The 13,553-nt window shown below is 34.4% G+C and overlaps 1 protein-coding gene across 2 annotated transcripts in view; it reads right to left on the bottom strand.

Moving 5' to 3' along the window:
* STRN (striatin) overlaps window positions 1-13,553 on the bottom strand; it is a 55,518-nt gene that overhangs the window by 11,696 nt on the left and 30,269 nt on the right. The window contains exons 6-11 of one of the 2 annotated variants that reach the window (XM_042814916.1): window positions 9,363-9,498; window positions 7,453-7,588; window positions 4,969-5,079; window positions 2,712-2,798; window positions 1,996-2,139; window positions 339-475 (exon numbers count right to left, since the gene is read on the bottom strand). In XM_042814916.1, the coding sequence (XP_042670850.1) occupies window positions 339-475; window positions 1,996-2,139; window positions 2,712-2,798; window positions 4,969-5,079; window positions 7,453-7,588; window positions 9,363-9,498 (751 nt within the window). The remainder of the gene's footprint in view (window positions 1-338; window positions 476-1,995; window positions 2,140-2,711; window positions 2,799-4,968; window positions 5,080-7,452; window positions 7,589-9,362; window positions 9,499-13,553) is intronic. The other variant, XM_042814927.1, reaches the window with a different exon arrangement.

The following is a 13,553-nucleotide window of genomic DNA, read 5'->3' on the forward strand; positions in this document are numbered from 1 at the left end:
GAGATGATGTGAGACACTGAATCTTATTTCATTGAAGCTCTGATGATTCCTGAAGAGTCGTGCTCAGAAACCTGCATATCTCTACAGCATCACTGCAAAAATGTGTGTAAACTTAATAATATTAAGTATGTAATGCATGTAAAAAAAGGGCTTGCATGGCAAGAATGAAATCTGCTGCATACGAGACAAAGATATTTCAAAGGAAAATCTGTGACATCCTTTGGCAGCATAATTTTAACAGGAAAAGGTTTGCTGCAGAATCTACACACATATAACTTGCATATGCCTTCATCAAGTAGAGACAAGAAGACATTGAGTTCCCTTTAACAACCACTTACATCATAAGCCAGCGAATCTGCCTCATTGGCCACTGTGAGGCCAGCCAGCTCTCCAAGACCCAGCTCATTTTCAAGGGTTTCATCTGTTCCCATAATGAAAGATTTCCCTGAAGAAGGAGGGAATGTTAAAGCTTCCACTGCAAGAAAAAAAACAAACAAAAAAAACAACAAACACAAAACAAACCCTGAAACACAAGCATATGCAATGCTGATTTATAAAAGTATATTTTCTACTTTCAAAATACTAAGTAGCTGAGTGCAAAAAAAATGTAAGAGGATCACTGTACGTACCAATAAATTGCATCCTCTGAACATAAACTTCAGAAAGACTATGCTACCATTCACCCTTATATAATGCAAAAGTAACACAGAATGAACAAACACTATGATTTACAGTGAACAGTCTGATTCATTCAGGTTGCTTCCCCCTTGTCTGAAGGCATTGGGTACAGACGCTATTCAATTCCTCTCCAGACCATTCAGCATAACTAACCCAATCTTCCTGATCTTTCCATTGCACTCCATACTTCTAAGAAGTATCCTGTTTGCTTTCTATGACCTTTGAAAGAAATAAAAGCCCTTCATCTCTGCTGTTTGATTAAGTCTCTTATGTATTACCTTTTAATTACAAGCACCTCTTCATCACCCTTAAGTCTAAACTTTTGTAGTCTTCATTCTCTCTACAATGTTATACTTCACTCAGTACCCAATGCATACAGAATGCCAAATTTGGAAAGCCACTAGAATTTAAAAAAAAACAAGTATATGCCAAAAATATCAATAGGTCTCCAATTTACAAATATGCAACTAGTAGCTTGCAACACCAAATTCAGACTAATAACAGTCAACTGTCCTCTTTTGTTTTCATCACACCCTGAGTCTCTGAATTAAAAACGCAATCCTGAAAGGAAATGAGAATAGAGTTTTACTAATATGGCTCTCAGTACATGTAAGGAAAGTTAGAAAGGAAACATTCAACAAAAAATTCTTACACTTCTCCAAGTGTTGCTAAGTTACCCTCTTCTTTCATAAAGAAAATCACAAAGCATGTAGGAAATAGAACTACTGAGATCTTCAGTAACTATGCCATACACCAGAGCTTTTTATGCATCTTAATTATAATTTGGACAACTTACATTTTCACACTCACTGTAAGACTGCAAAGCCAACACCATGTCTTTCTCATTTTTCTAAATACATATTTGCCATCTAAATAAATAGCATGATATGATCTTTTACAAGTTTATATATCCTGATATATTAATGGTGTGTATTGCAGCAGTTCAAATGTTGATTCAAATACTTGATTTAGCAACTTACAGAAGCAATATTAATAAAGGAAATCACATGCGATGCTGCAAAGATGAATGGCTTTCCATACAAACAAGTAACTTAAGGACCTCATGTTACAAGCCACCAAATGCCAAGTAAGTTTTTCCACCACGTTGAAAATATTCAACCAGAGTTTTACTTAGGTTGGCGCCTTTACCTTCCTAATAACTGGAGGGGAGGACTGCATTACTGCATTTAGACAGAACTCATAATACTGAATCAGTATTTGTGAAGTGCTTGGAACATCTTGGAGGATACTCTTCAAGCAAAAGTAACTATAAACATCTACCCTTTACAAAAGTGTACGCACGTTTTTAATATTTACCTTCATCTGTCCTGTTTATCTCATGTTCAATCAGCCTTGAGCTACTGGGTCTAGAAGAAGGTGCAACAGATGGCTGTAATGAAGGGAGATCATCAACATCTCTCAAGTTTGCAAGCATATCTTGCAGCTTTGACCTGTTGGGCCCTAACCAGAAAACAAACAAACAAACAAAAGATAGTTTATGGATAATTTGTAACAGCGTTACTTATTATATCAGATACAGCATAGCAGCACATGCAACAAAGAATCCCACCTTGCATTAAAATGTTATGACACACACAAGAAAAATGAGCACCTATTTTGCAGTAATATCGAATTATCCAGCGTGAAATGAATTTATTGAAAAGAAAGTGGTAGAAGCAACCAAGAATTGTGAATGCACAACTTCCCCCACATTTATACATTCACACTGCCAACTGCATGGAATGATGAAGAATGCCTCCAACTGAATCACAGCAACAGTGATTATATTATTTACTTTTCGAAAACAATTGATAGCATTTGTGAATATTTCAGTATTTGTGCATCAGGTTCTTTGTGCAGCATATTCTTATCATAAGATGATCATTTTCAATTTGTTTGTGCAGTAGTGTAGGACTGTGGAACTATATCATCTAAAGGAATGTAACTACATTAAAATATAAATACAACCGGATTCATTGGCCTACTTCCTGAAGCTGTATATGGTGAAGACCCATGCCCTTCTTGACACTTACCTGTGCTTTGCTCCATCATTTTCCCACATCCCTGTTTTGACTGTTTTATATAGGATTGAGGTTGAAACATATCTTCGGCAGTTTTTCCTGTTGTAAGTTTAATTAAGAATGGGAAAATGTCTTACCCATAGCATTATGTTTTTTTCCTAGACCAGTAACAATACAGCTATTTTCAAGCAGCTTTAACACAGAAGTGTACTTTAATACATTTATGCTCTTATTACTCCACAGGAGCGTTTACTACAGCCTTGCAAAATCATAGGTTTACTAATGTAATTGCAAACGCCACTTTGTCCACCCTAACCATAATGATAGTTAATTGACTAAATTGTGCTTAACTCATTAGTCACAAAGATATTATTTGATTGAGGTAACAGTAAGTAGGATTTTGCAAGATTGCTTTACTACAGTATTTGATCTACAATACAACAATATTATACTTGGTAGTAGTTCATCATCTAAACATGTTTTGTGATGAAGCTAGAGTTATAGTAACAAGATTTTTTTAGTTTTGTTTTGTTTCATAATTTAATGTCAAGATATTTAGTCCCTTCTTCTTCCCCACACTTCCTTCCGTGCATTCTTCACCACGTGCAATGTAACAAATAGCTGAAAATGACTCACTTCCCAAATTTTCTGCACTGATGCCTATCCACCTATGGCTTGCCCATGGTCTCCCAAGATCAAAGCAATTAAATCAATCCAAAAGATACTATAAATGTACTGAGTAGTTTTCTATATGAAGGAACACTGGTTGACCAAGCACTGCCATACATCAGAAATTTTTTTCATAAACATACAGAACAATTTTCAGTAATATCTACATCTATATGTAGTTAAATTTCAGTTTTGCTACCAAAAAGAAATAGTATTTAATAGTTGTTCAAGAAAATAACTTCAATCATTTCATTAAATCACTTATGCTAGCTTAACCCTACAACTATCCACCCTGACATAATAGAACACATCTGTGTATTTTAAAAATAACAGACAAGTTAAAAATACCAATTTTACTGAAAATCTTAATCACAAGGAAATTTTAAATAAATTTTATGAATCACAAGCACTTTGGTTGTTCAACTCAACTACTTACTGAGTTGCAAATTCCAGTAACTTAAATGATTCCAAAGATGACAAAAATATCTGAGAAATTTGAAGATTAACTTTAAAAAGTTTATTCTGTGTATTTGATTAAGATTGATCTATTTCAGCAACATAACCAACTGCAGAGCAATAAGTAGCTCATCACATCAATACAAAGTCTAACACCAGTCAGCCTCTAACAGTGATATGAGGATCTGACACCTTTTGTATCGTTGTGCATATCTTCTTGGAAGTGAAAGTATCACTGGAATTAATAAGCATCTTTCCACAAAGAGAGAAACCACTCTCATTTCTTACTGGACTACATGCAGTGCTACTAATTTACATCATTTGCACATGAATTCTCAGTATGGTTAGATTTTTGAAATAAAGCTACAAATACAAAAAAAAAAAAAAAATTTTAAACACTTCATTGAGTTCAAAATGTTTCAACTCTTAGTTCAGAAAAACATTGTTTTACAAAACGGATTTGCGTTTCAAGAAAGGAAACCAAACAATTATAATACAGGGCTAGAAACTGTATTTCAGATACTGATCACAGTTTTTTGTTTGGATAAAAGAATCCAACGTTTTTAAATATTAGTCCAACAAAAGCAAGTCAATAAATCCCATGATTTACAAATAAATGGATGGTTAGAATTGCTTCCTATTTCGAGCCCTGCAGAACAAATTATGATGACAGCATGACTTTCATGTTGTGAATGTTAAGTATAAACAGGGGTAGAAATTAACCTGTTTTTTCCTCTGTCATCTAACACGATACTCCAGACAGCTTCTATATGGCTGTTCAATTTGCATACTAGACTTCAATTCTCCCTGTGAAACTGGAATGTTTTCAGCTAAGAAAGGGTTATGAAATTTTCTATATTGAAGTGTGAAGTACTAAAACAATGCATTTTATAATTTACATTTCTGCAAGAATTTTTAATTAATCCAACGCCTGTTTGGAAGAAACTATCTAATCCAACTACTTATCAGGTAACTTGATTGACTATCATTAATTTCAACCCCTGGGAACTGGTGAACAGGAAAGCAGTCAGGAGCAGCAAAGTAAGAGAGTAAGTAATTTTAGGAAAACATTGAGAGAGAGATAGAATTAAGGGTGTGAAAGATGTAGGATTTATGATTTTAAAGTGCAATGTTTTCCACTTACTCTTCACCCCCTTTTTCCCCTTGCGCTCCTTTTTGTATTGTTCCTTGAGTTTGGTTATTACTCCCTGGTCGACATTCCAGGCTTCAGGCATGAGACATTGGTCTTCCTTTTCTAAACAAAGTGAAACAAATGAAACATCCTTTTTCAGTCATGTCACCAAGTGATCTCCAACTGAAGGAGGTAACAGCTGGTATTGGTACTTGCCTTATTTCAAACAGACAGAAATAGTACCGAGCTCATGAAAGCTATGAAACTGCTACTCCCATTCCACTTTTATTCGCTCAGTTTTCTTTACAAGAAATTGAGATTTTAAAATTTCACATGTCTAATTTCCTTAACTAGATACACAGCTGTTCATAAAATGTAAGCAACATTTACTTTACAATACATCAGCTTTTCTTTCCCCCAAGGAAAGAACCATTATGCATGAAAAGAAGAGTTATGCTAAAGCTATGTTTGTCGTAACTTTACAACTCAGATTTTGCGTCACTGTGTTTCAAATATTCATTTCATTGTCTCTGTGGTATGTTGTCATTTACACAAAGCAGCAGCCCATCTAAATTTTTGTGGAACATAGTATACACATCACCAAGCATTGAATAAAAAGCCCTGAAGAACCTATGAAATTTCACCAAAAGGAGACAGCCTGAGTTATTAGTCTTAGAAAAAGCTACAGAAACATTTCAATATATCTAATGAATAAAATCCCGCTTTTTTAAAAAAAGACCTCTTTCAAATTGCTTTTTCTAGGGAATTATTTAGAAAAATTATTTCCTACAGACTGTCCCCAGATACTTCCTACATGTCTACAGGTTCTGTTCAACTTTACAAGCAGATCTTGAACTACTGTGCAAGTGGTATAACGTGCTTAATTTAAAAATCAGCTGACTGCTCCTGAGAAGCTAAGGACACATTTTACAGATTACTGTAATTGACTGGCAATGTTTAGGATCAAAAATGAAGCAAGGACTTTCTATGTTGCTTCTATACACAGTATTGCTCAATACACAATATTGGTGCTTTATGCCATATTTTAACAGTTTCTTTTGCAAAATTAACACGAGTGATCTGTAAAGGCAGTTCCTTGAAGAAGCTTATTCTTACATGCCATTATTATGAGACACACAGACTATGAAATAAAAATAACTGAAAAACCCAAAGGGCTGTAACTCAAAGAAAATCCCCTAACATTTCTAGAGATTGAACTATTTCTGACGACAATTTATTTTTAATGTTAGACATTTGCTCATTTTTTTTTTACTCATTTGTCATCAATGAAAGTAAAAAGAAACTCAAGGTGTGAATCTGAGAACAAAAAAGCACCTGTTGGCATACTAGCTTTTCAGTGACATAAGCAGTAGATGCACTTTTCAAGCATAAGTGGATAGACAGATCTTCAACTTTGGAGAGAAGAAATATCAGAACAACTTCAAACAATTTATGATAAAAAAGGGCAACATCTCTAAATTTGCTTGGTGATCAGAATGGTGACTTTTGTATCTAAAAACATTGAGAGGTACTCTCTCAGCAAAGAGGCTACCTACTATTGAGCTAATAATTTGTAATCACTGTATTTGTAATAATACGGAAATTTGGAGTCCAACTACAAGCTCGTAACTTCACTGAAATACTGTATCTCAGAATTGTTAGCTCATGTGAGAGCCACTGCTGCCATGGTCAGTTTCCATCAATGTTTCAGTACCATTATAAAGATTAATTATCTCCCATTCATCTTCCACAGCTCCAATCTGTCTCCATTAATGTGTAAAACTTTACAGAGAAGCTTAAGGAGGAAACAACCACTCATAAAAACATTCAGTCAGTTCTCTTCCTCCTTCTCTTCCCTGTGCAGTGCATTTATGTGGAATAATTATTGCAAGATAAAGTGGATCCTGCCATTTTTGGCTGCAGGACATGAACTTCAAGAATATAGAGAACAGTTTGTGAAATTTCACTTGGTGACTGGGGGGCTTGAACATACACACTTTTAATAACTTGTAACAGAAAATTTGAGAAACAGAATGAATCATTTTTTCCACATTGATAATATGTAATTGTATTCAACTAGTTCAGTTCTTTGAAATGCATTACTTTCCATGTCAAAGTTGAAGACAGCAAAGAATGTTTGAAATTGTAAAATACATCTGTATCAGAGTCCCTCATTAGAAAGGGGCACTAGAAAAATCACAGAGATTCCACTCATAGAACTGAAGTTCTATTTGCCCTGTTACTAAAAAAAGAACAGACACACAATGACTGGAAGCAAAAACTTCCACAAACCCTCACATAAAAGCAGTATAAACAAAAATGAGAATATCATATCACAAGAATCTCAATCTGGCAATGAACATAACAATGACATACAAACATAACATACAAATATAAAAAAGGTCCTCCCATTATGACAGAGACCATAATCAACCAATCAGAACATACTCTTAGTGCATTTTCTTTCTCCTGATACATTCCATTACATTTCCTTACCCCAGTCTGTTCCATCTCCTGAACTTCTCGATTCCCCATCACCTTCATCTGAGGTAACCAAAAAGTCAAATTCTTTCAAAGCTTCTTCTGTATCTCTGTCTTCACTACTGTCAGACAGCACTCTTTTCCTTACAATCTGAAATACGAGGAAGGAAAGAAAAAACTGAATTAAATAACATGATGTTTATATCTAGCAGTACTGTTTTCAACAAAATTGTAATACAGTACAATACAAAATTGTAAGAGGATGTTTAAGAAGCAGGAAGAAAGTACTAATAAACCTTAAATTAACATAAAGATTTCCTTCAAATTTCAAAGTAAAAATGAAAATCATCTGTACAGTTACTTCCTGTAACCATCAATATTCAATCACTTGATAATGAATCTACATTGATGTATATGATTACCAGTCTTTTTAATACCAGAAAAGTACAAATCTTCTTTTGATAGAGATAAAAAAAAAACACAACCTAAATACACACAGAACAAAAAACCCCAACACAATGCCATAGGAAGAACATAAGCAAAGCCAAATTGTCTCAACTATTCTGAAAATAACCTAACTCACCTCCGAAATCACTCTACTAATGGACCAAAAGCTTAGCCTAGAAAAATACCTAAGGAAAGTGCTAATTTGCTTAGGTTTGGCAAAAATCATTTCATCTGATATGTCTTTAGACATTTCAGATATTTATAGACAGTACTTCCATGCTTAAACTGCATTTTCCTAATCTAATTCTAAAGCAAATTTGGTAATGGGAAAAAAAATATATACATGTTTTAACAAAAGACCTCACAGTATGCTTCTTGTAATAAATTTACTTTTCCTTCAATACTCAAAATGAACTAGCTGCCTTAAAGTTATTTGATTAACTGGCAAATTAACAAATTTGAAATAAGTAGGGAAAAAGATATTTCTATAGAAAAAGAAAAATTACATTAATCATGTACTTTGACTTGGGACCTTGCTATAAGTCAATGTGAAGATACTTCAGTACCTAGGGCAACATCCCATAGTTCATGAGGATGAATGGCTGTTTTCTCTGAATACGATGAACCAATTTCACAGCCTAGAACAAGACTAAACACTAGACTTAACACTCCTGGCAGATTTAGTGAACATAGTACGTTATACATTATATTACAGAGGTGTTTCAGACAGTAGTTCACAGGTCATCAATTACAAGATTCTCTTTAAAAATAACTTTATAACTGGTATTTTTAAGCAGTCATTCTTACAATTGATCATAAAAATGATCCATTGTATCCACCGTAAGTTATGTCTTCTTAAATTTTTGGATGCATAATTCAATGAATAAACATTCATTCCAAAAATAAGAGGATAAAATTGAGTATTATTTGCGCGTATCTATTTAATGACATTTGACCAAATGATGTTGCAAAATATACACCACGAGGCAGGGAATCAGGCTTTGACTGAATACACAAACCAGTTTATTAACCACATTTTGAAATTTTTCCAGTTATACTTTTTCTTTCTTCAATAACTCACTTAAATCAAAAGTGGTATTTCAGTTCTGTACCCTACAAGCAGAAAATTCTACATGTCACTTTAAATATAAAATGCACTGAAAAAAAGTTAAAAAACAGTAATAATTTTAAAAAGATATCTGGTACTTTAAAAACTGCATTGAACATATATCCAAACTACTAGTTGGTATGAAATAGCAGTTCAAAATATGTCACTGCAAACTTCCAGCAAGACAGATAGCGAAGTTTAACTTGAATGCATGAACTCCTCCTGTGCACACATGCTTGGACAGACCATCATAAAGATGCATTAATGATTTGCACGTGTACATACACAGTCATATACTTTGCATATAGGCATCTCATTAATCTCACTTTTTCTGTTCTTCGTAACTTTTTCAATTATTTTTTCCACTCACTGTTGCGGTATCAATGATTGTTTTCTCTCGTCCTTCAATATCCTCCTCATCTTCTTCATCACTGAAGTCTGCAGCTGCATTTTCAAGGAACTTGAAGGTCTCTAGCAGAGAGGCAGAGTCAGTCAATTCTGGCTTCCTAAACAACAACAACAACCACTATGAGTCAAAAGAAACCATTACAACATCACTTTTGCATTTACCAGTCTGTTCTATTTTATGGTGTCTAACAACACATGAAATTAAAATAAGCCTACAGGGAAAAATGCACTATTTACAGAAAAAAACATTTGTGGCTTAAAAACCTAAATGTTATCCATAAATTCATCTTATTACAACCATTATTCTTTATCCAGGTGCAATTACCAGGCACTCCACAGTTTGTTTGTTTGTTTTTTTTGTTGCTTTTTCCATTTTTAATTTTAGAAGCATTTTTAAGCACTCTCCAGCTGTTACACACCCCAAAGCTCTATCAGTACTGATATATCAACACAGAAAGTTGCAGGAACCAAGGTATAAGTTACAGCTCCACTAAGCAGGTTGTCACATGCACCCCAGGGTACAGGAAAACTTTGCTGGTGCTCATTGATGTTCTCCATCTTGTGGGAAACAAACTCTAGATTTATCATCCATTAACTTTTGTGCTAAATTTGCCTTATAAAATGATGTAAGTGACTCTTCTGTAGATGTTAACACTAAACAAAAGAGGAAAGAATCAAAACTGGGTGAAATCATAACTGCCAACACTGGCACAAACTCAAGGAGTGTCTCCAGAACAGGAGCTAAAAGAGTTGTCATATTAACAGCTGAAGAGGAAGAATTCAAAAAATAGAAATTCTAATAAATGCAAAATTAAAGCAATTCCAAAATTATTAAGGGGTATAATGTTTTCTACGCAGAAGATGAACTTCTTTTTCAGAGATAAAGTGGTGAAAAAATACATTCAGTGTGAACTGTAGTAAAACCCTTTAAAGCACTTCTACGACTTTAAAATTACAAAGGAGACAAACTTTGCTGTTGTTTTCTTACCTTTAACCAGCAGTTGATGTTGCATAGTTCATCACTACATGTACGTCATCTTGATTTTCACAACCACTGAAACCATAGAAGTCTCTCCCTCTCATTTAAGAATTATAGTTCTAAACTGTCTTGTACAGTCATCCCTTCTGACAGTAAGTGCCTTACTAACACTGTATTTTGCTTCTGCTACGACCCATTTAAAAAGGTTCAATCAACTAACAGTGCTATACAGTAAGGCCTTGTAAACTCCCTGTAGTGTAAACACCTGATTATCTGACCATCAGCCTTTTATTCCAGAGTTTCTTCATAACACTTTGCCAAGGCTTATTACAGGAAACATTCAAGGTCAAAAGCTCCGATGTGTAATATGGCGTGATAAACAAAACAATTCCTCCTTTATGCTGTCTCCACTCAATTATTTCTAGGCATACATGATAATCATTAGCAGAAGTGGCTTCTGTATAGCTCCAGTATGTCTGCATCTTCATCAGACAATTTGTCATCCTATTCTCTTACCCATCTGCATTGACTGAAAATACCTGTAACAATTTCACTTGCCACTATAAATTCCACTTACACAGCAGCACAATATACAGTGATGTACTGCTGTGCATGTTCACGGTCACTGGTTTTACCGACTTTATTAATTCTTCTTTCCCTTATCTTAGATGAGAACTGTCTCAAACATGCTTCCAATTTGCCTTGCTTCTTGTAGTATTTTGTCCCTGACAAATCTGAAAGCACTATGTAATGCTGTTCTTTTTCCTCAAGTAATCACTGCACGGGCAGACTATAATGCTTTAATCTGTATAATCTATAATACCTAATTTGTAGCAATAATACAGTTTCAAAGAAATCCTATGGGACTGTTATTTTACTGTTTCCAATGCACAAATGTAATGTGCTTCACTTTAAAAAGTTCTTGTCTTTTTAGGCATTTATGAGTCTTAGTTAACTTTTAGAGGACAAAAATGTCTAACTCTGATTGTTATTTCTTTCTGTTTTTTTTTTTTTTTTTTTTTTTTTCCTGTGTATAAGGTGATGTGAAAATCTACTATGTAAAAACATAGCGATTGCTGATATTGAGTAATAACTGCAGATATACCAGAGTATTGTATGAACTAACACCAATCGTAGAAGAGAAAATTTTATATGAGAGAAATTGTTTTTATGAGTCAAACATCCTTTGTAGTAATTCAAACATAAATTAGTTTCTGTACTCATTTAACCTTACAGTGAAGTTGACAGTGACCACCAAAAGAGATTTTATCTTTTTGTTAAGTAACTTGTCAGAATTCAACTATCATATCAATTTTTACATAGTTAAGTAGTCAGAATATACACTAAACTGCGTATTGCCATTTACAAATGGAAAAAAAGGCACCTTATGCACTGGAATACACAGCTAATCATACATTTCAAAACTTGTGTACAGTACTGAAGTGTACAAAGTCAGCACAGTACAAAAAATATTATTTGTGTTAAAGCACAACTTCCAATAAAGTGTTTGTAAGACAACAACAACAAAAGAAAACAGAAGTGGGAAAATATTTAAATTATTTAAAGGCTCCACAGAGAAAAGAAGCTTCAAGCTCATACAGTTTGACTGGCTATACTATACCCCTAATATATTTTAACAACCTAGTCAACAGTGACTCACAGTGACTCACCTATGATATCTTTCATTTTTTAGTAGTACCTAAACTTAAGGCATCATTTTAGATATTACCATCAACACAAACATCTACAAATACTCTAAAATACACAAGAGAAAATACCTGGACTTAACTAATTTGCCCTTTGATGACAATTTGAAGCTTGCCTGTTTCATTATTCTCCATTTGCTAAGTTGGTTTCTGTTATGGAGTCACTCACAAAGCAACGGAAAAAAAAGTGGCAAAAATATATTCTGAGACACAACAGTACCATAAATTACTTTAAATTCCTTTCTAGAAAAATGAACACAACTCAACACTTCCAGAATTCTTGCAGTCCATAATACTTGGAAAAAAAAAACAACCAAAAACATTCAATGGGTGAAAATAATAGTACAGCAGATCGAAGAGCAGGGACCAGCAGGGAACTGTCCCATTATACAGGCATTAGCGAGGCAAGACAATGGCAAGATCCAGGAAACGCTGCAAATACAGGGAAACTGAAAGAACAAAAACGACTTGGAAAGCACTATTCCTCTTTACTAGAATGCCCCAAATCAAAACATAAGTAGGGAAGAATGTCACTTTCAAAGTGATGCTTTTTCCTTCTTCCTTAGTCTCACTGTCTAAAAGAACGCTGCTGGAGAAGAGCAAGTCTTCTTGGATGTTTCATCTCAGCTGGCTTACCACTTCCTAACCAGATCTAAAACTCATTTAACCAACACAGCATTTTCTATTAATCAGGCTTAACTCTGTGTGGGCATCACATTCTTCTCTCCTGTGGCCATATCCAAAGAAGCAGGGAAGCCTCTGGGCAGAGAACACCTGCTACTCATGCCTGAGCACCAGTGAGTAGAGTAGGACTAACTGCTCATCACAAGTGTAACAAGCACAATAAGCACTGCCAGGATGTAAAACACAGCTACATTGATGCTGCAGGACTCTCCACCTTAGTACTAACAGATGGACAGTATGCAGAGTATTCCTCACACAGGGAACTTCTGATTCCCAAATATAAGATACCTTTTTTCCTGTTTAAAAAACAGAATTCTTGTTATTATATGGGCTGGTAACTTCAGTACTTACCTCCGTTAGAGCAATATAAACCTAAAATCACTTGACTACTTTTATCCTCAGAAAAAGTATCTAGAATTTTCTGCAATTGTGACCACCCTGAAAATCTTACTCTAACCCATATTTTACATGCTGTTTGATAATACAGATGTGTCTCAACTCCTTCATTTCTTTAAAATTAAAAATATAATAATGTCTTCCCTTGAAATGAAAGAAATACAATTTGTGGATGTTCCACATATGTTACTGAAAGCATGCTAGGATCTCACTGGGCCCACGCAGCCAACTCTTTGCTTTCTTCTCTACAATCACAAGGCTCGGAACAAGCATTTTGTGTAAAATCCAGTTGGCCCTGATAAGGAAATAATAGCAGCTTTAAAAAATACTGTAGTGTTGAACTGGCTCTAACATTTAACATTCAGGATCTTAACATAAACCCTCTGGC

The sequence above is a fragment of the Centrocercus urophasianus genome, unplaced genomic scaffold (assembly GCF_019232065.1).
Source record: "Centrocercus urophasianus isolate 14NV4802_14NV808 unplaced genomic scaffold, USGS_Curo_1.0 seq_10, whole genome shotgun sequence".
Lineage (NCBI taxonomy): Eukaryota > Metazoa > Chordata > Aves > Galliformes > Phasianidae > Centrocercus > Centrocercus urophasianus.